Source organism: Mus musculus, chromosome 2, assembly GCF_000001635.26.
Source record: "Mus musculus strain C57BL/6J chromosome 2, GRCm38.p6 C57BL/6J".
Classification (NCBI taxonomy): Eukaryota; Metazoa; Chordata; class Mammalia; order Rodentia; family Muridae; genus Mus; species Mus musculus.
Window position 1 is genome coordinate 129,295,082 of NC_000068.7, and position 26,677 is coordinate 129,321,758.

At 43.1% G+C, this 26,677-nt stretch overlaps 2 protein-coding genes, 1 long non-coding RNA gene and 1 other non-coding gene across 8 annotated transcripts in view; 1 reads left to right on the plus strand and 3 right to left on the minus strand.

Moving 5' to 3' along the window:
* Ckap2l (cytoskeleton associated protein 2-like) overlaps window positions 1–2,147 on the minus strand; it is a 29,019-nt gene extending 26,872 nt beyond the window's left edge. For 2 of the 3 annotated variants that reach the window (XM_006500158.4, XM_030252067.1), the window contains exons 1-2: window positions 2,024–2,147; window positions 1,233–1,299 (exon numbers count right to left, since the gene is read on the minus strand). In XM_006500158.4, the coding sequence (XP_006500221.1) occupies window positions 1,233–1,299; window positions 2,024–2,060 (104 nt within the window). In that variant the 5' untranslated portion in view covers window positions 2,061–2,147. The remainder of the gene's footprint in view (window positions 1–1,232; window positions 1,300–2,023) is intronic. The other variant, NM_181589.3, reaches the window with a different exon arrangement.
* Window positions 2,148–2,288: 141 nt separating this feature from the next.
* Gm14023 (predicted gene 14023) lies at window positions 2,289–12,745 on the plus strand. The gene is made up of 5 exons (NR_040371.1): window positions 2,289–2,321; window positions 3,683–3,756; window positions 10,073–10,240; window positions 11,079–11,228; window positions 11,390–12,745. It is a non-coding gene; the product is annotated as a predicted gene 14023 (long non-coding RNA).
* Window positions 4,528–15,105, minus strand: Il1a (interleukin 1 alpha). Of its 3 annotated transcripts, none has more exons than XM_006498793.4 (7): window positions 14,328–14,483; window positions 13,974–14,028; window positions 12,802–12,850; window positions 11,383–11,611; window positions 9,592–9,765; window positions 7,792–7,916; window positions 4,528–5,818 (listed from the first exon to the last, which is right to left on the minus strand). In XM_006498793.4, the coding sequence occupies exons 2-7, from the start codon at window positions 14,018–14,020 to the stop codon at window positions 5,630–5,632; spliced, it is 813 nt and encodes a 270-aa protein (XP_006498856.1). In that variant the 5' UTR covers window positions 14,021–14,028; window positions 14,328–14,483; the 3' UTR covers window positions 4,528–5,629. The 3 variants fall into 3 exon arrangements, with proteins under 3 accessions (XP_006498856.1, NP_034684.2, XP_006498857.1); NM_010554.4 differs by lacking the exon at window positions 14,328–14,483 and adding an exon at window positions 14,840–14,891 and having other exon boundaries at window positions 4,529–5,818; XM_006498794.4 differs by lacking the exons at window positions 4,528–5,818; window positions 14,328–14,483 and adding an exon at window positions 14,840–15,105 and having other exon boundaries at window positions 6,614–7,916.
* Window positions 15,106–20,247: 5,142 nt separating this feature from the next.
* On the minus strand, window positions 20,248–20,398 carry Gm25703. Its single transcript, XR_003954252.1, has one exon. It is a non-coding gene; the product is annotated as a U12 minor spliceosomal RNA (small nuclear RNA).
* Between the last annotated feature and the right edge of the window lie 6,279 nt (window positions 20,399–26,677).

The window sequence follows — 26,677 nt, forward strand, 5'->3', positions numbered from 1 at the left end:
AGTTGAAGTCTAGCTAGTGAAACAAAAGGAGAGATAGAACAGAGCTCAGTTTAGAAGGATTCCATCTCCATGGACCAGATCCCAAGTCTAACAGAGACTTGGACGAGAGAAGGCGTGAGGGGGCAGGCACGTCTCTAGCTTAGTAAGTCCTGTATCTTTACGCATTAGGAGTGACGGACAGGCCTGGGGAATGTAGGTCAGTGGCAGAGTGCTTGTTGTCTAGCATGTGACAGGCCCTGAGTTCCACTCACAGGACAGGGGAGGGTAGGAAGAGGGGAAGGAAGAAGAGGAGTGAGAAGAAAAGGAGACACAGAGAGGGAGGGAGGAGAGAGACATTATGGGTATGTTGAGAAAACAATTTTGGTTCATTTAATCCAGGAAGTAGAGGTGAGAAAAACCCAAGGTAAAATGACCTGGGCTAGGAAGATCTCCGGCATCCACATTAAATCAGGCACGGTGAGTATCCCTCTAACCCTAGGCACTAGGGGACAGGGATGAGTGGATCATGGGAGAGAGAGTGCTGGCCAGCCTGCTTAACCTAAGCAGTGAGCTTCGGGTTCAGTGAGCAATCCGGTCTTATGGGAATAAGGTGGACAGCGTTAGAGCAAGACACCCAAAATCCCCCTCTGGCATACACACACCAACCGAGCTACTCAAGTGGGAGGCAAATACACCCTGCTAAGCAAGAGAGAGAAATAACAGGGCAAAGATGGTACAGTGCTGAGAAAAGCAAAGGATGTTCTGTCCACCTCAAATACATGCCCAGGGAACACCAAAGGACAAGTTGGGAGGACGCTGGCATGCCACTGTTGTGGACTGACCATAACCAACTCTCCTGTCTTCGTAAGCACACACCATAGAAATGCCCTCCAGTTTCTTGATCAAAATCTGCGCTGCTGGGAACCAACTTTCCCAGGAGAAAGAAGGAACCAGAAGAGCTTCCAGAGATGTGGGTAACAGTGTAGTGTAGAGCCTTCCTTCCTTTGGAGACTGTTAGGAAAAAAAATGCTTAAATTTCTGCCAATAGACAGCACTGCCTAGGGGTTGCTGGTTTTTTGTTTTGTTTTGTTTTTTAAGTCATGCCTGAAATCAAGGACTGAAATGCTCCTTTTGTTATTACAGGATTCACCATGATGCAAGTCAAACAGACTGGAAACAGAAGGGCTGGTCCGTTCATTGCTGTTAGCAACCGGGGCAACAAAGCCAGTGTAACTATGGGAAGGTAAACTCACTTGGCGTTGGGGTCCTTTAGCTTTCCCTTGGCTGCCAGGTACTCCTGGAGCTTCTGCCACCGTTCTTCTGTAAAACATGGACACGAGCAAACACCAAAAACATTACAGAAAACCCTTTATATCTTTAAATATGATACTTCCCTGTAGCTATTTTGGCTTTGATAAAGTCACCAGTCCTGTTATGCTTGCTTTCAATACCAACGGTATCAGCCTGGTGCCAAGCTCTTTACTAAGCTGTTTACACTAACCATCAATCCTATGAGGTATTTGGCTGTTTGAAACTCAGATGAAGTGACAGGCTTAAATTTACCCACTAATGTGCAGCAAAGCCAGGATTTGGAATCAAGACTTTTTTTTTTAACCCTTGAGTTACAAATTGTGTGCCTAGGACGGTGCGCAGAACCGCAGGCCCATAAGTGAGGACAGAGTGTGCATCTCAAAGGTGACACGGGGGAGGGGCATACTGGAGAGGTAGAAAGGGCTCCAGGTCCCTCGGAGGCCAGGGTTCACAGCATCCTTAAGCCTCAGCCCACAGTTTATCAATCAACCTCCAGACAGCGCACATTTTATCAGTGAACCTGCAGAGACTCGGACTGGGGCCGAACCTGCCACCTGACTGCTGTCAAAGTTCTGGCCATAACTAGCAATGCAGGGGTGTCCCCCTGCGGCAACGGAGCGCGCCGCTCCTCGCCGTGGCCCGGGTCCAGCGTCCTTAACCTAACTGAGCTCGGGGGAGACTGAAGCAGGCGGGGGAGGCCTGGCAGCTTCTGGAGGCTGCCGACCACACTTACCCGCGGCTGCGCTGGCAGTGGGGCCGGGCCCCACCATGGCTCTACGGCGACAGTTTCTTCCTTCAAAGGGCGCGCCTTGTTCTAGTACGAGAACCGGGCGCCCGTCTGGACGCTCCTATTGGCTTCCGCGACTTTGAAATTCGCCAATAAAAAGACGGAGAGGGCGGGATAACAGGAAATGGACATTCGGCGATTCCCACTGGGGACCTCCCCTGAGGCTCTGCGATTGGAGAGTTTCTGAGAAGGCCCGCCCTATGGCTAGGTCACTTCCGCAGCGGTGCCTCTGAGGTGGGAGCTGGTGGGTGATGCTGGCTGGCGGAGGAGTGGCTCTAATTGTAGCCAAATTTGGGTTAAGGACGGTTGTGACAGTTGAAGAAACGGGGAGAAACAAGCCGGAGCCTAAGTCTCTGTGCTATCAGTTAGGCTGGCTTTGGCTGCAAATAATAGCATGCCAAACGAAAATGGTCCGTATCAGTTATTGTTCTCATTCTTGTAGCCGAATACCGGACAGAAACAACATAACTCCGTGTAGTCCCTGAGCAGCTCGCGGGAGCTGTCAAAATGGCGCAATCTGTCAAAAGTGTCTCAAGGGAAGGGCATCCTAAGACACAGGAGCTCAGGAGCCACACAGCTCTGAGGTGGGACAGTGTCCCCTTGGAAAGGCACCCTGAGACTCGGAAACCCAGAAACCACAGAGCTCTGAGGGTCAGAAGGTATTCCTGTGGAAGGACACCCTGAGACATCAGAGCCGGGGAACCACACAGCTTTGAGAGGAAGCCTCGTCAGCTGAGGCAGTGCAGTTCCCAGGGGAGGGTATCTCCAGCTCAGCCCAGGAGCTCAGGAGCCTCTGCCCCGCTCCACTTCTTTGTTTCTTCCCTTCCTCTGTCAATTGCTTCTTGGCTTCTTCCAACGCGAAAGTCATATGAGGCAGCAAATCTCGTAAAAGATATTTATTGGAGAAGGATGTTATGGTGGGAAGAGAAAAGGGCAAGGGGTTAGAAGAGTTTTTAAAAGAATAACAAAGATTTCCTAATAGAAAATGTAAAGAACAGAATTATATAAATTTAAGAATGGAAATAAAACATGGAAACATAATAGTTTATTTAAACAGAAAAACATCTACAAGGTAAAGTTAAAATGCTAACAAAGGCCTGCTAGAAAGAAAAAAAAAATCATGAAGGAAAGAGAAGGAAAAGGTTATCACTGGCATACCTAAACATTATCAGGTGAGTGAAGGAGAATAAAAAAAAAATCACAAAAGTTTTTGCTTTTGTTTTTGTTTTTTAATATGATAAAAAGCGCTGAGATGGCTGGGGTAAGGAGCATGCAGTGCTCTGGCAGGCCACCAGAGTTGGTTCCCAGCACCCATATTACATAACACATCTGCCTGTAACTCTAGCTCCATAGGGTCTGACATCCCGACATCCACTTGTGTGACAAGACTTTCCCTGAGGAGATGTAACACATGGCTACTTACTGCAGACAGACAAAAGCTTGGATACCACCAAAGCTCAACACGTCTTATCGGGGCTATGTACAAGAATTTGGGTGAAGGGTTACTGCACATTTCAGGTGTTCAATTATTGTTTCTGTGAATTTCCAACCCCACTTTCTAAAATAGAGTCTATTACTCCTGATTCTGACTTTCTTTTTCATTAGGTCACAGGAAAGCAGCTTCTAACCTGCTGTATTGTCTCTAAAACCACTACTTGGTTTTGGTGGTACATTATATGGTGAGTTTGTATGGACATCTACATCGGCATACACATGTACTGAATATGGATTGTATCCTTTAACTGAGCCTGGAAATATTATAATTTTCAGTGCTATCTATCTGTGAATACTGGCAGCTAGCAAAAAAAAAAAAAAAGAAAGAAAAGCTATGGAACCTGAATTTTTTTTAAATGCATTTTTTGGGGAAAACAACAAAATGTAGCAAAATATAGTAAGATAAAACAGAAATCATCATATATAAGTTGGACAAGCTATGCCAACAGAAAAATGAAAGAGCTCCAAGAGTAGGCAGAAGAATCAGAGACTTACTCATTTCCATTCAGGAGTCCCATCAGAGCATAAACTGAAAGCTAGAGTGTGTGTACAGAAACCTGGGCAGACCTGTGTAGGCCCTGCGGCTGCTGCTTCAGGCTTCAGGCTCTGTGAACGCATATGGGTTTTGCTCAGTTATTTTAGAAGGCCTTGTTCTCACATCCCTTCTGTCTCCCCGACTCCTGTCTCCATTTCCACAGGGTTCCCTGACCTCTGAGGGGAGGGATTTGATGGTGACATCTCCTTTAGAGCTGTGTGGAATCCTGGTTTTGTAAGGTGATGCTAACTTTAGTGAATTACGTGAGTGCTGACCAGTTGTCCCTAACTTTTAGGCAGTGAAGTAATAAAGACAACAAATAACAAAAACCCCTTCACTGCATCACAACAAAACATAACAACAACAAAACCCAAACCATCCCATTGCAAAACCCAAACAGAAAAGATAACAAATAAATACATCAGCTCAAACCTGTTTTATTTAATTATGATTAATAATAATGAGTTGATTGTTATTGTTGATAGTTACATGACACTGTGGTTTGAAAAAAAAATTGGAATCCAGGGGAAACACTGATTACATTCTAGAAAAGAAACTTCAGGTATCAGTGATGTGGTTGTCACAGTTAAGCTCTTTCCATCTTTAGATGGTTGGTGTTAGTTACAGGTGAGACTGAATGATGTAAGAATACCCAGACAGCTTTAAGGACGGGAGGGAGAAAGACTGACTCAATTATCATTTTAGATGCACAAAGTAAACAGCACAGATTAAGATCATGATGAAAGGGCTCCCAAGTGCAGGAATGTACGGAGAGCTTCGTGGCTGTGGAAAAAGTGTAAAAGTCTGTAGCATGGAGCTCTAGAGGAGACTACATCTAACTGACCACCTAGAAAACCCTGCTGCGAGGGTGCCGTCAAGCTCAGAGGATTTAAGGATGTTCCATAAATAATATAATTATCATAAATATATTTATAAATACATAGATAAAATAACTTAAAAATAACATTCAACAGTCTGTCTCCTTCTTGAGGTCTGTTACAGGAGGATTTCATCCAAATGATCTCACTGGAGTAAAACCCACTGAGGTAGGAAAGATGTAGCTATTGTCCCCTTCCTTTTGAAAATGACAGCATTAAGTTCTTATACCTTTATCCTACTCAACTGGCATTTTGAAGCCGAAGGTGCACAGTGAGATTGGTCTGTGAATTTATATTCCAAATGCATTGAGTGTGCTTTTCAGTTGTTTTATCCCTTTGTTAACCCATCTGTAATATGTGTAGAGTCTTTTTGATCCTCCTAAGAATGCCATGCAGAATAGTAATTAAAATGATTAGTACTGAGCAAACTATAGGGTACTCTTTAAAATAACAGATAGTATCATATGTCGGGGTGGCTCCACTAGGGTTTGCTCTTCTCTTACAAAGAGGGTAAACATTCATTTAGAATTACAGAGACTCAGCACATGCTGTGCAAGTGACTCAGGGTGAGGAAGGTTCCTGTACATGGTACATACAGACTGTCAGCACTTCCCAAGTGAATAGACTCCCGAAATAAGGCTGCTTTTATGATATCTGGAAGTCTGTCATAGAGGGCAGTCCCCGTGCCAGGTGCACCCGACTTTGTTCTTTGGTGGCAATAAACAGCTCTGGATAAGCAGCTGATGTGAAGTAGTTCTTAGAGTTGATACTTTTCCAGAAGAAAATGAGGTCGGTCTCACTACCTGTGATGAGTTTTGGTGTTTCTGGCAACTCCTGTGATAGCAGAATAGAATTCTGTTAGTGCATAAGAAGGCATTGGGAAAAAAAAAACCCTGAAGGGCAACCCTCCAGTATCTGGACTTCATGAGAAACAGCGCTCTCGAGCCTGCCTCTGCGATCTGGGTTCTTTCATTTGGTCACTCATCAAGCATTTACTGCATGCCTATTTGATGTATGGTCCAGATGATCCATAAGAGTTGATTACCTTAGTTAATTGGAGAGAAATCTCAGTGAGTCATGAAGACTGTCAATGATACCTGAATGTCCTAAATCCAGACAAGTGGGGGTGAAACGCTGCCTGTGTACATCCTGTCTTTAATGCTGGCACAGGGAACTCTCATCAAGTCTGAACACTGAAGATTGTAAGACTTCTAAACATTCTGACCCCTGAGTATTCAAATTAAACCTTTACAAAAACAGTGGAGCGTGGGATGACGTCTACCTCTGCATTTCGGTTGCAATCTGAAAGTAAACCATGTACATACACACAACAGCAAGTACCAGGAACTCCACACGGCTTCCCTGATCTGAGCAGCTGACTGCTCTGGGGATAACCCTTTTAGACTGTGTTCTTCCTCTGAGTATGAATACAACCCGATAATAACCTTCATGGCAAAATATATTGCGGATTCCATGTTGTTGAGACCCTCCCCCTTTTGTATTCTTTTAAATCTAAGAAAGCAACCTGATTAGCTTCCTTTGGGCTTTGAACTTTCATTAAGACCTGTACTATCCAAACCTCTTCATCTCCCCCTTTTACCCCCTTCCTTTGGTTATTCTACCTCCAAATGACTACACAGTCCTCTTCCTGTCTACATGGTCACCGTATTCTTCTACTGTGCTTCTTCTCTAACTTCCCAGCTGAGCTCTCTGCTCTCTCTAGTGCTTTTGTTCTGGACTATTGTCTATTTAAGAAATATAAATGGCACCAGCACCCTGCACCCTCTGAAAGCCTTTGGTGGCTTTCAACTGTATACCAAATGACCAGGACCAAAAGCGCTCCGCTGTTACTTGCAGCTGGCCTGTGGGCTCATGAAGCTCTAGGGAACTCAGGTCTTTATAGTGAACTGAGATCCTTCTGTTGGGATGTCCCATCCCTACCTTGTATTAGCTGGTCTGTCTCTCAGAGGGTCTGCTCTTGTCCCTCCCTCTAAATAACACTCCTCCATTTTTCTGTCTTAGTGTCTTGGGCATTTTCTGTCCAACATCTTACTTTGTTGTTGTCTATTTGACTTATCTACTGTACTAGAGGACTGTGTTCCATAAGGTTAGGAATTTTGGCTCACCACTCTAGATAGCTTTTAATGCTGTGCTTGAAAAATAGAAGACTTTCAGTAATTAATAGCTTGTTGAAGGGATTCATGAATGAAGCTACTGCCCTACTCAGTAGATAATACTTTCATTTGATTCTCACAGAGAAATACAGACACCCACATATACTTTAGGACAGGAGGCATTGGATTATACATTTACTGGACGAGAGTTATATGCTTCTCTATGGTAAAAATGTCTAATGCTAAAATGTGGATGTGTACGTGTGTGTTTGAGGGAGATGGTCACAGAGAATATGGGCATGGGACGAGAGACAATAGCATTATCAATGGACCACTGGAGTGGGAAGGCTAAGGCTTGAGTATTGTGGCTCCTAGTTTTTGGCTTCGTGTGAACCAGTGAGCTGTTAACTCCTCTGTGATCTCAGTGGGCTTGTTTGAGATTTTCAGAGGCTGGCTCCATTGTCACAGTGCTCTGTACTGTGTAAATCAGATGGTGGATGTCATCTTAAAGATCAACAGAACAAATGGATGCTCTGGGATGGGAGGCAAATAGGGTCAAGGAGGAAAGGTGAGCAGGTGGTGGCTGTGGCTGCAAGGAGACTGTGTCATCCTAGGAGGGACATCTGCTTACTGTGATTGGTCACAAACAGTGGGAGGTGAATGAGGACAAGTTTGAGATGGAAGCCAACTGACCTTCAGCAACACGGGCTGGTCTTCTCCTTGAGCGCTCACGAACAGTTGTGAATCTGAGATTTTTAGAGTAACAGGATATTTAGAGTCGTCTCCTCCCGACGAGTAGGCATACATGTCAAATTTTACTGTCAAAGAAAGAGCCAGAAAGGAAGTAAATACACTATTATTTATTTATATAAGAAGAGGGGTTTAGATAGTGGCAGATGTGTGTGTGTGTGTGTGTGTGTGTGTGTGTGTGTGTGTGTGTGTGTGTGTGCTCCCAACTATGGTGTAAATGGTGTAAATGAATACATCATATTTATTTGTGGAGCTCAGGAGTGGGACTTTACACATTATTATTTTCATTTACAATGCCTGCTGCACTTACTAGGTGGGAAAATAAAAGTTTTCTATGTGAGTAGAATGCTTAAGGACCGAATTATTGCTGAATTTCTTCTCGTTAAAATAGTGGAATAAGACTTTGACATTTTTTGGTTTATGAGTTCCTAGTTGCTTAAAATGGAGTGATCTCTCTCTCTCTCTCTCTCTCTCTCTCTCTCTCTCTCTCTCTCTCTCTAACACACACACACACACACACACACACACACACACACACACACACACACACACACACACATCCAGCATAGTAAAATGACTGGTACCACCAGAAATGTAATGTAAATAAACAATAGGAGCAATAGTGGCAGGGGTTATAGTCAGTGACTGAGCATGCTTTGTGTGTGTGGCTTGGTTTTGATATCTAGCACCAAAAAGAAAGAGTTTGGGGGCCTAGTAGAAATATGATTACTAAGTCAGTATGTGGAGGAAATCATGTGAGATAAGTAGGGAATAGAGTACACAATAATTTACAAAAGTCATAAAGAGCCTGTTAACTGAAGTGTGCACAGTGTCTCTATTCAGAAAGAACCCTGCCTACTTATAAGGAGTTCCTTCTGTGGGTCTTTAAAAACAAGTTCGTATATTGATGATGCATTCTGCATCTAAAACAGGTTCATTATGGAAACTGGGTCTGTGTAACAAGAAATATTGAGCACGGAATTCCATCCTTCAGATCCCATGGCAGTTAAGGATTTTTGGTTTTCTTGTTACTTTATCAAAGTTAAAAAAAGCTCTTCCTAGATGAACGCTAGCTGTAATTCTGATCATCAGGTTCTCTTAACAGATAGGGACTGACTGCTCCCTGCTCTATCCGTTAAATATCTGTGATGCTCAGTTTTCTCTTCTTTAAAATTAGGATAGGGGGCCTGGAGAGATGGCTCAGCGGGTAAGAGCACTGACTACTCTTCTGAAGGTCCTGAGTTCAAATCCTAGCAACCACATAGTGGCTTACAACCATCTGTAATGAGATCTGATGCCCTCTTCTGGTGCTTCTGAAGGCAGCTACAGTGTACTTACATATAATAAATAAATCTTTGGGGCCAAGTGGCCCGGAGCGAGAAGAAAAAGTGTCCGAAGACAGCTACAGTGTATTTATATATAATAAATAAATAAATAAATAAATAAATAAATAAATAAATCTTTTTAAAAAATAAAAACAATTAGGATAGGGAATGTCTGTAAGCAGCAAGGAAAAGGCACATCAGGAAGCTCTCTGCTCTGGAGTAGTGAGCTGTCTTTTGGAACACATATTCTGTCCTTTGCAGGGATCCACTGTGGGAGTGGAGTGCTTCGTTCTGTTCTAGAAGAATTGTGAAAAGCCAGGGATGTAGATAACTCTGTGCTTTGAAAACAGAAAGTTTGAAAGAGGCAATGAAACTCGGGGGTGGGGCGAGGGGGGGGGAGTGACCGACTGATCATTACCTTCCTGTTGCAGGTCATTTAACCAAGTGGTGCTGAGATAGTGTTTGTCCACATCCTGATATATAGTTTGGTTGAGGGAATCATTCATGACAAACTTCTGCCTGACGAGCTTCATCAGTTTGTATCTCAAATCACTCTGGTAGGTGTAAGGTGCTGATCTGGGTTGGATGGTCTCTAAAATCATTACCAGAAGTTCAGGTTACCGCCTAGTTACAAACCTAGATGACATACACATGCCAGTACAAGCATAAGACATGCTCTGAGAAGGACTGGAGGGTAGCTAATCCAAGTGGAACACCAGAGTTGAAACTAGACACCAGAAGGCTTGATCCTACCTGGGGTTGTACTATTGGTTTTTCTTTTGTAAATCAATTCATCATGTAGTATTTTTATTTTACTTTTTAAAAGAAAGTTTTTGAGAAATGTTAACATTTTTGTTAGCCATTTTTGTTTCTTTCTTCCTTTTTATTTTTTCCTACAGGGTCTCATGATGGAGCCCTGGCAGGCTTGGGATTCACTTGACCGACAAGAATAGACTTGGAATCACAAAGATTCTCCTGCATCTACTTCCCACCGGGAAGCAAGTTCCCAAGTGACAAGGAAGACTACCAGTATTCCCAGTCTCTAATTCAGATGAGTATATGCTAAGGTAAAAGTAAATATGCTAAAAACGACACATCACAGTATGTCACCATTCTCTAGAAATAATACATATGTCACACACATATACATATAGATATTGGAAAGTAGATATATAAGTAGCCTCAATAGTTTCTAGGTTCTGACTAGTTTCACCTCTAGCATGTCGTTCTAAGGAAGTGGATGGTGAGAGAAATTGAAATCTATAGTCAGTGTTAGTCCAGTGCTGAAAAGTGTGCTCTGAAAAATGTCTGTAATATATTAAATGAAAAAATCTGGCTATGGGGTTGTGTGTAGTGTACCATAACAGCATGGGCTGTGTTTGCTCCCCTGGGTACCTGTATGCAGAAAAGACTAAGGAAACATTCTGTGCTGTTGGTAGGGTTAAAATCTGGGTGACAAAGTGGACATAATATTTTCTCTTACACTTTATTTTAAAATATTCTAGGCAGAGAGGTAGAGTTGTCTAGGTTTTATATTAACTTGAGTACTTGGTCTGTGTTTCCTGTGGAGGAATGTCTAGCAAAGATATGAAAGAAAAATTTAGGGTTCTCATAGTCAGAGTGGGTTGAAATAACTGAGGGCTCTCCACTTAGAGACTGAGTCTTCCCCTCGTATGTAAAAGGAGAGTGGAAGTTTGTTTTGGAGCTTAGAGAGAGTGAAGCCATTAATAAATTAGTAGTGTTGCAGCATTTACAAAGACAATGGGAGTAGTAACAATGGTTGATGGTTCTTGGGTGGTGACGTTACACTAGGCATACTTGTAGTCTGAATGTTTTGAAGTATAGGCTTATTTAATCTTTACAGGAACCCAGTGAGGTGTAAGACTTGGTCATCTCTACTTACAGTATGGGGAACTGAAGCCCAGAGAGATTAAGGAACATGACTAAGGCGGTGGCAGCTAGCAGAGGTCATGAGCCAATGAACCACGGCTGCTTTCTCTCCAACAGAAGACCTTTACATGACCTTTGCAGTATGGCCAAGAAAGGAGTCCTTGAGTAAGTGTTTAGAAACAGGCTCCTACTGACCTTTCCCTTATAGTTATTGAGCTAACATTCGGTTGTTAATTTAGTCCCAGGCTTTATTTTCTTTCCACTCCATTCTACCACTTACTTAAAACTGAAAAATTTGATCTCATGTTTTACTCCTTACCTTCCAGATCATGGGTTATGGACTGCAGGTCATCTTCAGTGAAGGTCTCACTGAAACTCAGCCGTCTCTTCTTCAGAATCTTCCCGTTGCTTGACGTTGCTGATACTGTCACCCGGCTCTCCTTGAAGGTGAAGTTGGACATCTTTGACGTTTCAGAGGTTCTCAGAGATACAAACTGATCTGTGCAAGTCTCATGAAGTGAGCCATAGCTTGCATCATAGAAGGATTTCTGTAAGGAGGAAAAGTGGAACCTGAGAAGTTATCTATGCCCTTGAGATGAGATTCTTCAGTAGGATCTGTATCCTGCAGGCTTAGTGAGAGTGGTCCCCATTGTGCTTCCTCCCTCCCTCCCTCCCTTCCTCCTAAGCATCCTCCCAATGTCCTTCCTTCCTTCCTTCCTTCCTTCCTTCCTTCCTTCCTTCCTTCCTTCCTTCCTTCCTTCCTTCCCCACTGCATTCCTTCCTTTTCCTTGCTTGGGTTTTCCTGAAACCATGTGATTTTTTTTTTTTTTGAGAAGAAGGTATTTTTACCCATCTTTAGGCTCAAAAATAAAGCATTTTAATGAAATAGATTAATAAGCAATCTTGGTAAGTTAGATCCTTCTATTAAGAGGACTAACATCTACTTGAGAGTGCTCAAAATATTTTAGAAAATACATTTGGCCCTCTGTTTTGCCTGCCTGCATCCTCAGATTCAACCAATATTAAGATTCAAAATATTTTCTAGAAATAAATGACATCTATACTGAACATGTGCATTTTTATTTTCTAAATAATCTAATCATTACTTCATATGCATAAGAATTATTTCCATAGCATCTGTGTTGTGGCAGGTATTGTTAGGTCACCTAGATATGATTTAAAGTCATTTGAGAATGCATATATGCTTGGGACTTAAACATCTGATTCTAAGCTCCCATGGATGCCTTTAGTATGGCTGTTCTTCTGGAAGTAGCTTTTAAAGCTAGTATTGCAGATACACAAAATGACATAACTTGGTGAGTGTGTGCAACATATTTACTTTCTCTTGGCTAGGCTCCTCAACCTCAGTTCTGTGGGCTATCTGGTTATCTCTAGCCTCTAGTCTCTTAGGAGACAGACCCCAGGTGAGGTGGGCTGAAGCAACTGGCTAGGGAGGACAAAATTAACATTTTGAAGAAACCTAGCCCTGTTCTTAGGGCTTCAGATAGTTCTCTGTTATGAAAGAGCCAATGAACATGAAGAATGCCATTTAACTACTAGTATGAAGAACCAAGTGATCTCATTTATAAAGAGTAAATGTATTTATATCTCTAGTGAGGGTGAGACATAAGTATGTACTACTCAGTTCTCATTGTGCTTTTCTGGTAGGTGAACTAGTGTGGAAAAAAAGGAAGAAAAAGAGAACCCAGATGAATAAGAATGCTAATCATGTACTTACCTGATTCAGAGAGAGATGGTCAATGGCAGAACTGTAGTCTTCGTTTTCACTGCCAAAAAACATATAATGAGACTGTATTTTTGTCCATTCCTTTACTGTGGTCAGTGGGTGTCATATCTTAACAGCCACATTAACTTTGGGTAACTCAGACAGTATTCCTAAAAACTGATTTAGGCATAGGCACCACTGAGTTCAAACGGTCAAACACAGTAATGACTTTTAGTGGATCTCTAAGAGCTAATCCATCATCCTTAGGAGAACTTGGTTCCTGTTAGGGTGAGAATAAGCTCTATAGTAACTGAGTACATGAACATACACACACATGAACACACACACACATGAACACACACACACACACACACACACACACATGATCATTACTCTTTGAAAAGTTAAAGACTTCTGTACATTCATGTCTACTACACACATAGTAATTCATTTGTCACTAACTTGAAATTAGTAATTATTAGAACAGCTTTGTGCTCTATAAAAATCATGCATGACTAAGAAATCAGAGCCTAAACTGAGCTCCAGGGAAGACTTCATTAAGCTCTTTAACAGAGGAGAAAAGCTTCTGACGTACCACAGGCGTGCTCGGTCGCACGCTGCTCCCATGTACTCACTACAGCAGACTCAACATTTCACAGTTTGTAGCCTTGTTAGCATTAGCATTAATTGTAAACAACAAGAACATCATAGTAGTTAAAAATGTTCTAGAGTTCCAGCTCTCTGCTCTCTTGTCGTTTGTCTCAGGGTAAAGTGACTGTGAGTGTGAATTCGTGTGCCCAAGGGCTGTTTCCTCCTGGTGACTGGGAACAGGCTCTACTGAGAACAGATTCTCTCTCAAACAGCTCATTAAAACCCACTGCTGATTCAGAACACACAAACTCTTTGGAGTGCCTAAGTTGATGTTAATATAAAATTATGTAGGATTCAGTATACCTCAAAAATATTTTCTACAATTTCCATGTTTTCCTGCCAATGCAATACTCTTTTAGCACAATGGATGACTGGTGTTCCTAGGTCTTCTCTGTCTTCTAGGACTTCAGGATCAATGGATAGCACCATAGTCTCTGCTTGCCTACCCCCTGGCTTGTCACATTATTTCTTAGTTGGAGTCAAAGGAACCTTGAGCCCCTTATCGAATCAAAAAAGAAGACTGTATTTCTTACCTGTAACAGTTCTTTAGGTCTTCAAACAAGTCAGGAACTTTGGCCATCTTGATTTCTGTAAGAGAACACCAGTGGCTGTCAGCTCAGTCCACTTCTAAACCCCGTGCTTGCAAGGGCAATGACCCTACTTTGCTCTTGAGAAATTACAATGAGTGACTTATCACATGCCCAGAATTTCCTCTATTCTTCTCTGTACTCCCTTACATTATTTCTGTATGCTTCTATCTCCTCCACTAACTTGTACTTTTGTTTTAGAATGTTTTCTCTACCCTGGTATTCTTTGTGTTCAGTCTATTGCATCACACATAGTAGGCATTTAATAGGTGAATATATTAAGGACAAAATTAAAATCACCAGAGTGGGGTGTCTGCCTTATATATAGGCAAGGGAGAATGGGAACCTGATGGCCTCTCTCATTTTTGCCAGTAGAGACGTCCAATCTCCAGAAAAAGATTCGACTTTGCTGGTAGACTCCCTCCCATGAATCTTGTTCAGCTGCTCCCTAAGTTCCCTGTCACTAGAAAGAGAATTCTTTTCTTAAATCTCTCATCCCAGCCCCTGTACTAAATTAGAAGAAGGAGAAGGAGGAGGAGGAGGAGGAGGAGGAGGAGGAGGAGGAGGAGGAGGAGGAGGAGGAGGAGGAGGAGGAGGAGGAGAAGAGAAGGAGGAGGAGAAGGAGAAGGAGAAGGAGGAGAAGGAGAAGGAGAAAGAAGAAGAAGAAGAAGAAGAAGAAGAAGAAGAAGAAGAAGAAGAAGAAGAAGAAGAAGAGAAAAAACCATAGCCTTACACAAGGTGCCTTGAGAGAGGACAGTCAAGGAGCAAACAAAAGACAATTTTCATAGCCTTAGACGTGATAAGGACAATACCTTTGCCGACTCAAGCGCCAATGAGTTGACTCCCTCTCTGCCCTGGAGACTTAAGTCTGAGTCAGGCTTCTCTGCCTTTTTATAGTCTTCCTCAAGCAGGTAGGAGTGGCCATGTGTGTGTCACTGGGAATTTACAGGAAACAATTCTGCTTAGTATCTTTCTATGTTCATTCTGCCTGATACCGGCCAGAAGGACAGATTATACACTTGGTAATAATGTTGCTTGCAAAGATTCCACGGGCCGTTGACTTGATCAGCCTATTTCTTGCTAATCCATGTGATTAGAGACATGTAGTCTTACAAAACGGGAAGAGCGGCAGGAAGCCCACCAGTGGAAGAGGAAGGAAGAAATCCTCAAATCAGAGTGAAAGCCAAACAAGGACTGGAGCTCCATAGCTGTACTTTGTGTTTTGGGCTAACTTGTTTATTGTGCCCCAGGACTGAATATGGATGGGCAGGATACTTGGCAGCTAAGGCATTTGAGGGAAAATGAGCTTCTTCCCTCCTCTTTGTAGGGGAAAATCTGCTTGAATAAATTATCAGTCTGAGTATGAAACAATAACCTTATGGTTAAAGGTGGAGGAGGTAAAAGTGACACTTGCCCTAAAGATCTGGGTCCTCTTACTCCTTTGGATAACATAAACACACTTCCTACAGAGATGACAGCTTCAGGAGAGAGTTCCCTGCCTCAGCCACATTATGGCAAAGTAACCTTGCCCTACCACCTAAACACAAAGTCTAGTGTACCTCTGGGTAGATCAGAGCTGAGTGAGAACAGCTGCTCACTTTTGGAGGCAGGGACAAAGGCCCAGCCATGATAGTGCCTCAGCTCCAGAGTGGAGGCTATGGGAGAGGAAGGTATGGATTCTTACATGGAGCAACACTGCCCGGTCAGTTTTATTAGAGATAGTTTCAGTTCCCAGACGCCAGGCCAGTCTTAAGAGGTAGGGCACCAGACTCTCAGCAAATCAGTGTTTCAGCTTTTCTAGTTGGCATTTAAGCCATGTAACTTTTAAATAAAGGAAGTGGGTGGTAGACAAGGAAAGAAAAATAATGGCAAAGAGAGAAAAGCAAACCACTGAAACACGGGATAAAACCCAAACCAAACCAGAAGCGGTGGGGCGAGAGGGGTAAAGCAGCTTATGTGTGTTGGTTGACCCAGTCCCTCTAGCCCTTTTAAAGCATGGAGTGGAGCTCTTTAGATGTTCATTGCTTCTACTGCAAGTGTAAACGCTCCAATTCCAATGTGGCTGCCCAGTCTGTCCCTCCTCATGCTGTATTTACAAACAAAACTCAAAGATGAGTGATCCTACGTAAAGGTAGTCCAAGCACAGAAGCAGACTGGAGCCAAAGCTCGGGTGGGTGTCTCTAAACATCTATGAGCAGTGACAGCAGCTAGCTAGCTCCACATCCCTCCTTAACCTGCCTTCTGCTCTAGGCAACACAGAAATGCTAATCTTGTCATCTTCTGCCTGTCGGACACCTTGTGAGGATAATCACTAAGAAACAATTGCAAGGTGCATTGTGAATGTGGGCTGCTATGGAGATGCAGCTAAACAAAAATAATGACACTAATGATGGCCTCAGTCACTGGAGAGTCTGTGGAGTCATCACCATGATGCCTTAGTTCACAGCAGAAAATAGGAATCTTAGGAAAACAGGGCTTTGAAACCTTCACTAGGGAAGACATTTTTGAGTGAAGGTCACTACCGAGGCACCAAAGCCATTTGGTTTCTGAGAACAGTGCACAGCACCTCTTTGGCAATTTGGGAAAACACCCTTGGTTCTACTGTCTTTAGCAACAGCCAGTCCAGCTCCATCTTCATTCCTGTGCTGTAGAGAATTCCCCAAATGAGAGTTTGGTTGAGAAACAGCCAATTTGGGTCTGTGTATCTCTCAACCTACTCTTTCATATGGCCTTCTTGGAAAGTGGTTTCGAGGGGAAAAGATGATGCAGGAGGTTCAGAGAGGGAGAGCTGTAGCATCTAAACCAATCCTTTTAGGGAAGGGAGAGAGGACAGCACTGGGCAGGGCTTTACTGGGCCTGATGTGTTTGGCTCAGTGCTTCCTAAATAATTCAGAAATAAATATTGTATTCTGTACCATAGGCTTTGCCAAACATTAATAATTTTCCTTTCAGAAGCCACAAAATTAAGCATTTTGCAAGACAAAATGACATGTGTTGGTAGGTGAGTGGATTTGCTTTGTAAGCCCTGATGTTATGGCTCCAAAAGATCTGTCTGTCTGCCTTGTTCTTTCTCTCTCTACTTCCCTTCATTCCCTCCATCTCATCCTTCTCTCTTCTCTTTGTCTTTTGTTCTCTTTCTTTTTTTCTTTCTTTCTTTCTTTCTTTCTTTCTTTCTTTCTTTCTTTCTTTCTTTCTTTCTTTCTTTCTTTCTTTCTTTCTTTCTTTCTTTCTTTCTTTCTTTTTTCTTTTTTTCGGTTTTCGAGACAGGGTTTCTCTGTGTAGCCCTGGCTGTCCTGGAACTCACTCTGTAGACCAGGCTGGCTTCGAACTCAGAAATTCGACTGCCTCTGCCTCCCAAGTGCTGGGATTAAAGGCGTGCGCCACCACTGCCCAGCATCTGTCTTTTGTTCTTGACAGGGTCTCATTGTGCGTCTGAATCTGCTCTCAAAGACTCCTCCTGCTTCAGCCTCCTGGGGGCTGGGTTATAGACCCAGCCATGCACGGTCACACTTGCCCTAAGAATCTCAGTGATGCTTTCCATGTGACAATGCCTTAAGGTTAACAGTGTGCTCTCAGTTCAGCCTCCAGCTGCACATACTCATGTGCCATTCCTGTGTCCTTATGCAGCTGAAGACCTTGGAAGAAAGAAATGACCAAGTGAAGGTCACAGAAACCAAGACTCAGACACAGCCTGAACTTGAAACTCAGATTCTGATGAAATTAGATCTCATTTATAGTCTGAATCCTAGAATACTTTCTCACTGTCACTGGCAAGTCTTTGCTGAAATGCATCGACTTTAAGGTACTCTGAGTAATTCTACGATTTTATAAAAAACAAAAGATGGCTAGGGGAGTTGGCTCAGAAGTTAAAGGGACTTCCAGAGGAGCAAGAGGACTGGAGTTCAGATACCTATAACCCACATAAATTCTGGGTGGCCGTGGCAGTATCAGAAAATAGACCCAGGGAATCTGGAGCAACTGGGATAGCTACACTAACTAAACTGCAAGCTCTTGGTTACATTAAAAGACGCTGCCTCAGACAATAAGAGGAGTGACTGAGGACAGTCTCTGATAGCAACCTCGGGCCTCGGTACTCACAGGTACACAAATTGTATGCACATGTGCTCAAACAATGCACTTACCACAACAAACAAACAAACAAACAACAACCGCCCCAAAGATGAGAAAGGTTTTTCCTTTCCTTTGTCTAGTGAAATCTTTTTTATTCTGTGATACCCTGAAAACAGAAGGCAGGCCACCATTGTGATGAATGATGTTTGGAAGTGGAGTATGGCTGTGGACTCTGGCACAGCTTGTCACTGTACCATGAAGGTGAGAAACATTTGTAAATGCCTTCAGAATCAACCTTAAAATCAGCACATGATACCCGGATCTGAAAGGAATCACTTGAACGCCGAGAGAAGCACAACTCTGAATTTTCTGGGGGAAAGTTTGGCTCTTTGTGTCTCTGGGTTCTGCATTTGCAGACTGAACCAAGTGAGGGCAGAAGTACTTGGGGATGGGGAGGAGAAGCATCTGTGTTGAATTCAGGAGACAATACAGTATAATGGCTACTTACAGGGCATTTATACTCTGTTAGGTGTCAGCAGGGGTGTAGAAATGAGTTCAAGGCATACAGGGGCTATGCATTTATGTGAATTCAAGACTATGTTCTTTCTGGCTGTGAGCGTTTACAGAGTTTGACATTCATGAGGACGTAGGGATCCTGAAATTAACTATTCACTTGTCTACCTCAAGGGAGAGGTGTTCAGAGGCACAAACATGAAGAGACAAGTGAGCTATCTGTGTCCATTCATGCCCTACTTAGTTTTAATTCCATGACAGTTAGGCAGGAGGAAAGGATGTCCATAACACCTTATTGGCTTCCAGGTTTTACAATGTTACCTCAACTTAATCCTCTCATCAGACCAGAGAGGTAGGTCATCCCATCACACATTGCAGAAGAGGAAGTAGAGTTCTAGCAAAATTAAGTAACCAGCCTGAGGTTGCAAGGTTAGCAGGTTGCGGAAATGGGGTTCAGACTTCAGACTATACTCAACCACAAAGCTGTCTCTGTGTCTTAATGTAGCCTGCCTCTCTCTCTCTCTCTCTCTCTCTCTCTCTCTCTCTCTCTCACACACACACACACACACACACAGATTTTACAAAGAATGAAGGCAATCTATGATGCTTCTGAACTTTTTTTTTTCTTTCTGTCATTTACATCAAGTGAGCAACACCAGCTGTGGTCTCTGATCTCCTGAAAGCTGACAATGAAGCCAGTGCTGACCCCTGACCCCAGGCAGATAATTACACTTTGAATTATCTACATAATAAAGGTATGAAACAGAGGCACTTGTTGATCTTGGACTGGGAGACAAGTGTGGAGAGAAAAGGGAACATTCAGGACCAAGCAGATGTTATGAGGGTCAAGTATATCAAAGCCTGAAGGCTAAGAGCTCAGAGCCACTGGTGGAGGGAGATGGGCTGGTAAGCTGAGAATGGAGGACTGGAAGGAGTGCAGGAGCCAGACCAACAGGGCCTCTTATAGCCCCCGGGAAGTCTTTTCTGGAGGGTTACTTCGAAGATATTCAAGCTCTGCCTATTCATAACTTAATCAGTTTTACACTTTTGTTTTCGTGCTGCTAGAGATGGAACCAGGAGGTCCTAATTAAGCCTCTACCACTGAGCTGTATCCCCAACTAGCTTTGTCTCTTTGATGGTGACAGCTTTGAGTCTGAGAACTATTCTAGGTTGCAAACCAGCACACAGAGAGATGACAACGTAGCTCTAACTGTATCAAAAGCAGTCTTTCTACCTAAACTCAAGTGTGTTTGACTAAGATGTTCCAGGAGCCCAGGAGCAGAGACGACAGGAGATTCAAACGTGAGCATCAGGAGGAACACACACAGATGGAGTTCAGTCATTGCATCACTGCGGGGCTGGCTAGCTGTGACGTCTTCTCTCTGCTTTAGCTCACTCCTTCCCTTATGGATGCTTTCTGTTTCTGAATTCCCTTTCTCTCACCTCTTGAGATGCTGAGTAATGGAGTCTTTGCCTCTTCCTTGCCTTCTTTTCTGAATGCCCTTCCAAAGTCATCAGCGGGCTTCCTGTGTGGCAACCCTGGTGTCTGGACCTGTCTCTTACTTACTTTTCTTCTTCTGGGGTAATTGTGATCTTCTGGTCAAAAGTGCATTTCTTTTTTTGGGGGGGGGGGTGTCGGGCAGATCGAGTTACCCAGGCATCCCACAAAGTAGGCGGGTCGCCTCAGACTGCAACCTATACCTGCTCAAAAATTCGTCTCACATAAGCAGTGAGGACTCGGGTGTCACCCCGAATCGTTATTTTCCTTACTCATAAGTTTAAGGCATCAAAAATGCATTTCTTAAAAGAGAATTTCTTTCTTTTTGAGTCTTTTTCTCATTGGAGTCATGGTTACCTCTTGTTTGAACTTGTTTCTCAGTTAAAGAAATTAGTATGCTTAAAATGTTTATTATTAAATATGGCTGTATTGGAGAAATACATAAAAAACTAAAATAAAGCCCATGAGAAATTTAATAACTAGAGCTAATTACTGCAACTATTTATTTTTAAAGTAATTTCTATTAGCTTTTCTGTCCTTAAGACCTATGCAAATTCTTGTTGAGATAATTGGAATACTCTGAAATCTTTTGATGTCTGCATTCCTGGAATCATTGTGTGGTAGGTAGCTAGCTGCGTACTATCATCCATCTGCTCATGTGTGGGATTTCCTGATGGATGTCTGTCTTCCTGGCCTCCTTCGCAGTTAAACTGAGGACACATGGCGTGCTCTGGCCAACAGCCTGTGAACAGGAAGTTGATTGAGTTCTGTTGATGCAACCAGGGCCAACTAGTTCATCACACTCAACTTCCCTTGATGCAGTAACCTCAGAGGTCATGTGACCAAGATGCTGCCGTGGTAAAGGCCTGAGGCTAGAGTACCTGCCTTAGACTTGGTGGCCATGGGAAATGCATCTTAAGTTTTGGCAAATCACCGAGATTTCAGTTCATTTCTGTGGTAAAACCAGACCTGTTCTGACTAAGGCTATGTGTGAGTCTCCTTCCCTTCTTTACCACAGACCAGGATGACATACATTCTCTCAAAATTCCTCTCTAACACAATCAATTCTGTCTGTGTCTTCATCAGCATTCTACTCATAATGCTCTCTGCCCTCTGGGAGAAGAAATTTCCAGTAAAACAAGCTAACACCCTAATTAGATGCTCATGGTGGTGGGGGGCAGATTTGGATTTCAGATAAAGATAAGTTGGCTGTGAGAGCAAAATGGATGATAGTAAAGTTAGTAACATTGAGTTAATATGTCATAATACCTAACATGTATGTAGTACTTTATAGTTTTTCAAAGTATTTAAACGTTTTTATGTGTGTATAGTGTATTCCTGTGTGTGTGTGTGTGTTTGTGTTCACGTGCACATGTGCATATGTATGCATATATGTGTGAATGCTGCAGAACTGTAAAAGACCAAAGGGCAACAGCAGGTGTCAGTCCTCTCCTCTCACCCAGCTTGAGATAGGGTCTCTTTTCTTGTTCTGTCACCGTGTTCTTCAGGCTGACTGGCCCGTGAGCTTCCAGTGGTTCCTCTCATCTTGCAGTCGGAAGCAGAGATTAAGGCTATGCGCTACCGTATTCTGGGGGATCAAACTCTCATTTTTATGCTTGAGTGACAAGTACTTTAACCATAGAACCATTTCTCCAAACCTCAAGGTATTTTAAATAAAAAGATATACAAGAATCTAACACGATGGGAGGCTGAATTTTAATGCAGACCAGCAGTCCTATGTCCATTGTGTGGTTCTCCTTCAGTTCTTCATCGTCGTCGTTTTCTTCTTCCTCCTCTTCCTCCTCCTCTTCCTCCTCCGCTTCTTTCTTCTTCTTTGGTTTGTTTGCTCAAGGCAGTTCCTCTCTGTGTAGCCTTGACTGTCAAGGCTTGTTTTGTAGACCAGGCTGGCCTCAAACTGAGAGATTTGACTGCTTTTGCCTCTCTAGTGCTGGGATTAAAGGGGTGTGCCATCACTGCCCTGTAAGATGTGTAGCTAGGCTGGCCTCGAACTTGTGATCTTCCTGGCTCTACCTCCCTCAGCAAATCCTACCAGTGTGCACCAACACAATCAGCTCCTTCCTGCTTTTTAATGTGAACGATTGGTTGAAGATGATGGGTTTCCAACTGAAGCAGCTACTATGCAGGTTAGGATCAACAGGTGTGGCATACAGTGTGGCCAGACAGGCAGATCTTCATCTGACTTTGATCTTGGCCACTGTCCAGTCTTAAACGATCCTCACACTTCTCAGAGCTCCTCTTATTTATGAGGTGGGCGATTAGACTGGATAGCTACCTGGAATAGTCCAGCTCTGGCTGCTCATCACAGTCTGCATGAGGATCCTGAACACCATCCTGTTTTGCTACGGCTCCCTGTGCTCCAGAACCATGTGTCTGGTCACATGGTATCCTTTCTAGACCCACTCCTTACCGTTCTCTTGTAAATCATTTGTTGTGTCACGTATGATGAGTCACAGATGAGTGCCACGTCCTCCCTGTTTTTTTCCTTCATGATTTCAATGGCAAACTTGATATTTTGGCTCCTAAACTAAACAGAGATAAATCCTTTCCTAGCATATGCCTGTTTACTGACACATTAGAAGGAGTTGACTTTTATACCATGACTGTGAAAGGATGATTGATTCCTTAGTCTTGCTTTCAAGAAAGTCTGGTGTAGATGAAAGACCTTCAGGGCCCCTTTATAACCCCTAAGAGGAAAAGAAATGTATGTTTCTGAGACTGAGAATCTGGGCAAGTTTTGAAGTGTTTTAATAAGAAAACAAATATCCAAGGGAAGAAGAATATCTAACTTTCTTCTTTTTGCTTTCTTTCCTAGGGTATATTTCATCCTACACAGAGTTGCTCAAAAGTACTGTGGCTCTTTTAAAAGGGGAGCCACAGAGCTTGGACTCCCGTGTGGAGCAGTGTGAGCCCAGGGCAGGTGTTTCTCAGGAGCGCCGTGCAAAGCTGCATGAGTCAGCTTGGTAGCTGGCTTGCTTCATGGCTCAGAAAACAATGAAGTACTGGAGGGAGGCTGTGGGGAGAGCATCAGCAAAGAACCCCACTGTTTTTAAGTTTTTTTAAGACCTAGGAACAATGGAAGATGAACGAATGTAAGGATAGGTGGACTGGAACAAAGACAGAAGTTAGGTATGGGAGGGTGGGGAGTACAGGAAATAGGAGGGAGCTCAGGGAAGCCTACAGGGAGGCTACCTTAAGCTGCCATTAGCTTGGGAACTTAGATTTGCATAGCGGAGAATGGCTATTCCAGGCTGAGGAAACAGGATGAGCAAAGGCATAATGCATGCATTTGTGTCTTCTACTGTGAGGTAATGGGTAAGTAGCTCATTCTTCAGAGCTTGGGTTGCTTCACTTGCAAAACTGCTCTAGTAATTCCTCCTGGGGTTCTGGAAGCATCACACTAGACAGTGTTTGTAAATGTTCAAGTTAGCGTTGGTCGCTTTCCTTCCATGATAGATGTCACATTTTGCCAGCCTTATTCCCTGGTTCAGTTTATTCTTTCCTTGGAATCTATTTTTCTTCTACCCATGGAACTCAGACTTCTTTACTCATTGTCCAGGTCCCTCCCTGAAACAGGATGGAAAGCATGGTGTTCTGAAAGTAAGGAATGTCAAATGTGGCTAGACAAAAACCCATCACAATCAATATCATCGGGCTACAAAAGGAGTCTACTTGTCTACAGTGTACAGAACAGGCTGAGGTAATTACTAACAGTTATCTCTGCATCCATTCATGGATGTACACACTCATTCATAGAAGATAGGGTCTTTGACTTGGGAACATAGTGAGAGCCAAGGGCTAAGTGTAGGACAGACAAGGTTTTTAACCTCATGAGTGTCTCTGTCAGCAGAGAAGTCACACCTTCTCGCCATAAATATGGTGTTGTCCTAGTCTGTTAGCACGCTATAGCAAAGCACCATGAACTTGATGACTTATAAACCACGGAAATTCTATTTTCTCAGAGAAAGGTGCTGCTGGATAGTTCTGGTGAGAATCCATTTTCTGGTTCATAGATCACACTTTTCTTGAAGCCTCATGTGATGGAAGGGGCAAAGGAACTCTCTAGGAGATTTTCTTTGTAAGGTTACCAGGTAGTGCCCTCAACAGAGATCATTTCTACCCAGTGCCTCATCTCCCAACATCAGTACATTTGGAATTTGGACCCAACACGTGAATTTTGGGTGAGTTGGCAAAACCCCTTTTTTAGTCTATAGCAGGTGATCATTAAGGATGGGAAAGCCTAGGGTGCTATGAAGATATGTGTGGGGAGACCTTGATCCTCTGAACTCCCACCCTAAATAATCAGCATAATGTCTAGGTAGGGAAGGAAGAGATATAGGGAAAGTTACATCCCAGCTAACATGAACAGCCCATGCAGCACCCTGAAGCTGGAAGATCATGTGTGTTAGAAAAACTCAGAGCTAGCCAGAGAAGAAGTGGTGGGAGTAAGAAGCAATGTGGTATAAGGACAGAGCTGGAGGGAGGCACAGGGGGCAGGCAGCTTGCCATAGGGTACCAAAATCCTTGGTGGAAAGACCTCTCAACTCTGGATTCTACTTTTAGAAATTGATCAGAAAGAATTCATCCCCAGAATTACATAAAAATTGGCCTTTCATAGCTCTTGATGGTTTATAATTGAGTGTTTTATGTTTAAGTCTTTCATTTATTTGGGATTTAGGCATGACTTGAAATTCTATAAGTTTGGCATTGAAACGTAGCCTGCTGTCTCTTAGACAGCCTTTGAGGAAATCAGGGACCAGGGAGTCAGAAGTTTCTATTTCCCTCCTTAGAGGGATGTGAATGTCACTTCCCCTCTTTCTATTTTGTTTCTTCGAATTCTTTCTTTCCATACTGCAAGACCCGCTAGTTCAGTTCTCTAGAAATTCCCACGGGCTGAAGGCAAAGCAGAACTAGATGGTGGGGAAATCTGGGTAATGCTTCTGTATTCATGAAGCTTACCCTACACAGTGACTCAAATTGCCCAGAGAGATCATCCGTTTCTTCTAGACTTCTCCATTTTTCTAGTCCAGACTCCAGTCATCACAGAATCCCCTTCTACTCTCCTGCACCCCCAGGCGACCTCGAGTCAGTCCTCACTTCCTTCTGCCTGTCCATTCCTTCCATCCCCTGGCCGCCACCATCAGACTGATCACCGATTTCCTTCACCCACTCTTTCCTCACCATACTCCTGGAGGATGAGTCACTTCTGGTGCTCATCTGTCATGTTTGTCACTCTCAGAATCTCTCATGTTACATTTATATCTTTGCTTAATTCCTAGAATTCCTCATTGTTCACAATTGAAAGTTCAAATGCTAAAAACCCTACAGACACAGGAACCATAGAGCCTCACATAGGAGTTCATCACCAAAACTAAAAAAGATTGTTATTGTCCTTGATTAGCTGACTGGCTGGCTGGTGTTTTGAGAAAAGATCTTGCTCCTATAATTCGCCTATAAAATTTGGTACTACTCAATCTACATTCAATTTTTTTTTAAATAAAGATTTAAGAAAATTGCTAGTATGTACATTTGGTAGTTAGTATTAGTTGTCAACCAGACACATCTAGGATCACCTGGGAAGAGAGGTGAGAGACTGTCTCCATCAGGCTGGCCTGGGGGTGACTGTCTTAATTAAGTTAATTGATGTGGGAAGACCCATCCCACTGGGGGTGGCACCATTCCCTAGCCAGGGGATTCTGAATCTTGTAAGAGTGGAAAGATGGAACTGGGCACAAGCAAGCAAGTAAGTGAACATGTGTGCATTGATTTCTCTATGTTCTTAACTGTGGGCAATGTGACCAGTGGGTTGAAGTCCCTAACTTTACTTATCTGCAATGAGGGACTGTAAACCTGAATTTTGTTAAGCCAAATATACCCTTTCTTCCAAGGTGCCTCTTGTCAGGTTATTTTATCACACCAATAGAAATTAAACTAGGGAAGCTCCTATGGTTGGTTCTTTTTGGAAATTTGGAGTGGTTTCTCTAATCCAACCTCCTCTGAAGAGTAAGTCATCTTTATTCTATTCCTGTGAACATGGGGTTGCCTAAAAGGCCGGGAAACACCTTACAGCCCATTGAGAAACTGTACAGCTCTGACACAAGAATGCTCTTCCTTCTGGTACAATCAATATCTGTGGGTCCTTAACTCCCATCTATTTATCTTAGGTGTTTCCTTACAGATGGACAGAAGGCTTGGTACCTCTAGGGAGCCCTTAGAATCCTATGGTGTTTCTTTATACCTCCCAGAGTCTCTTCTAACTGGCCCTCCCAGAACCTTTCTGCTTGATCCTCATGGAAGTGATGCTTTCCTTAGGGCAGGTTCAGTTTGCTAAGGCCCTTATGAAATGGGATGGGGTGGGGGTGGTCTCTCCTCTTGTCAAGTATTGGGTTTCAGTCACACTTTCATGGAACAGAGTTGACTTTCACATTGTGCTATACTGTTCTTTCTTGATATTCTTAACCAAGTTATCTCTTGAAGCAAGACCTGGATGTATAATTATTGTTATTCATTGATTCAAGGATAAGTGAGATTATTGCAAAACTATAATGCA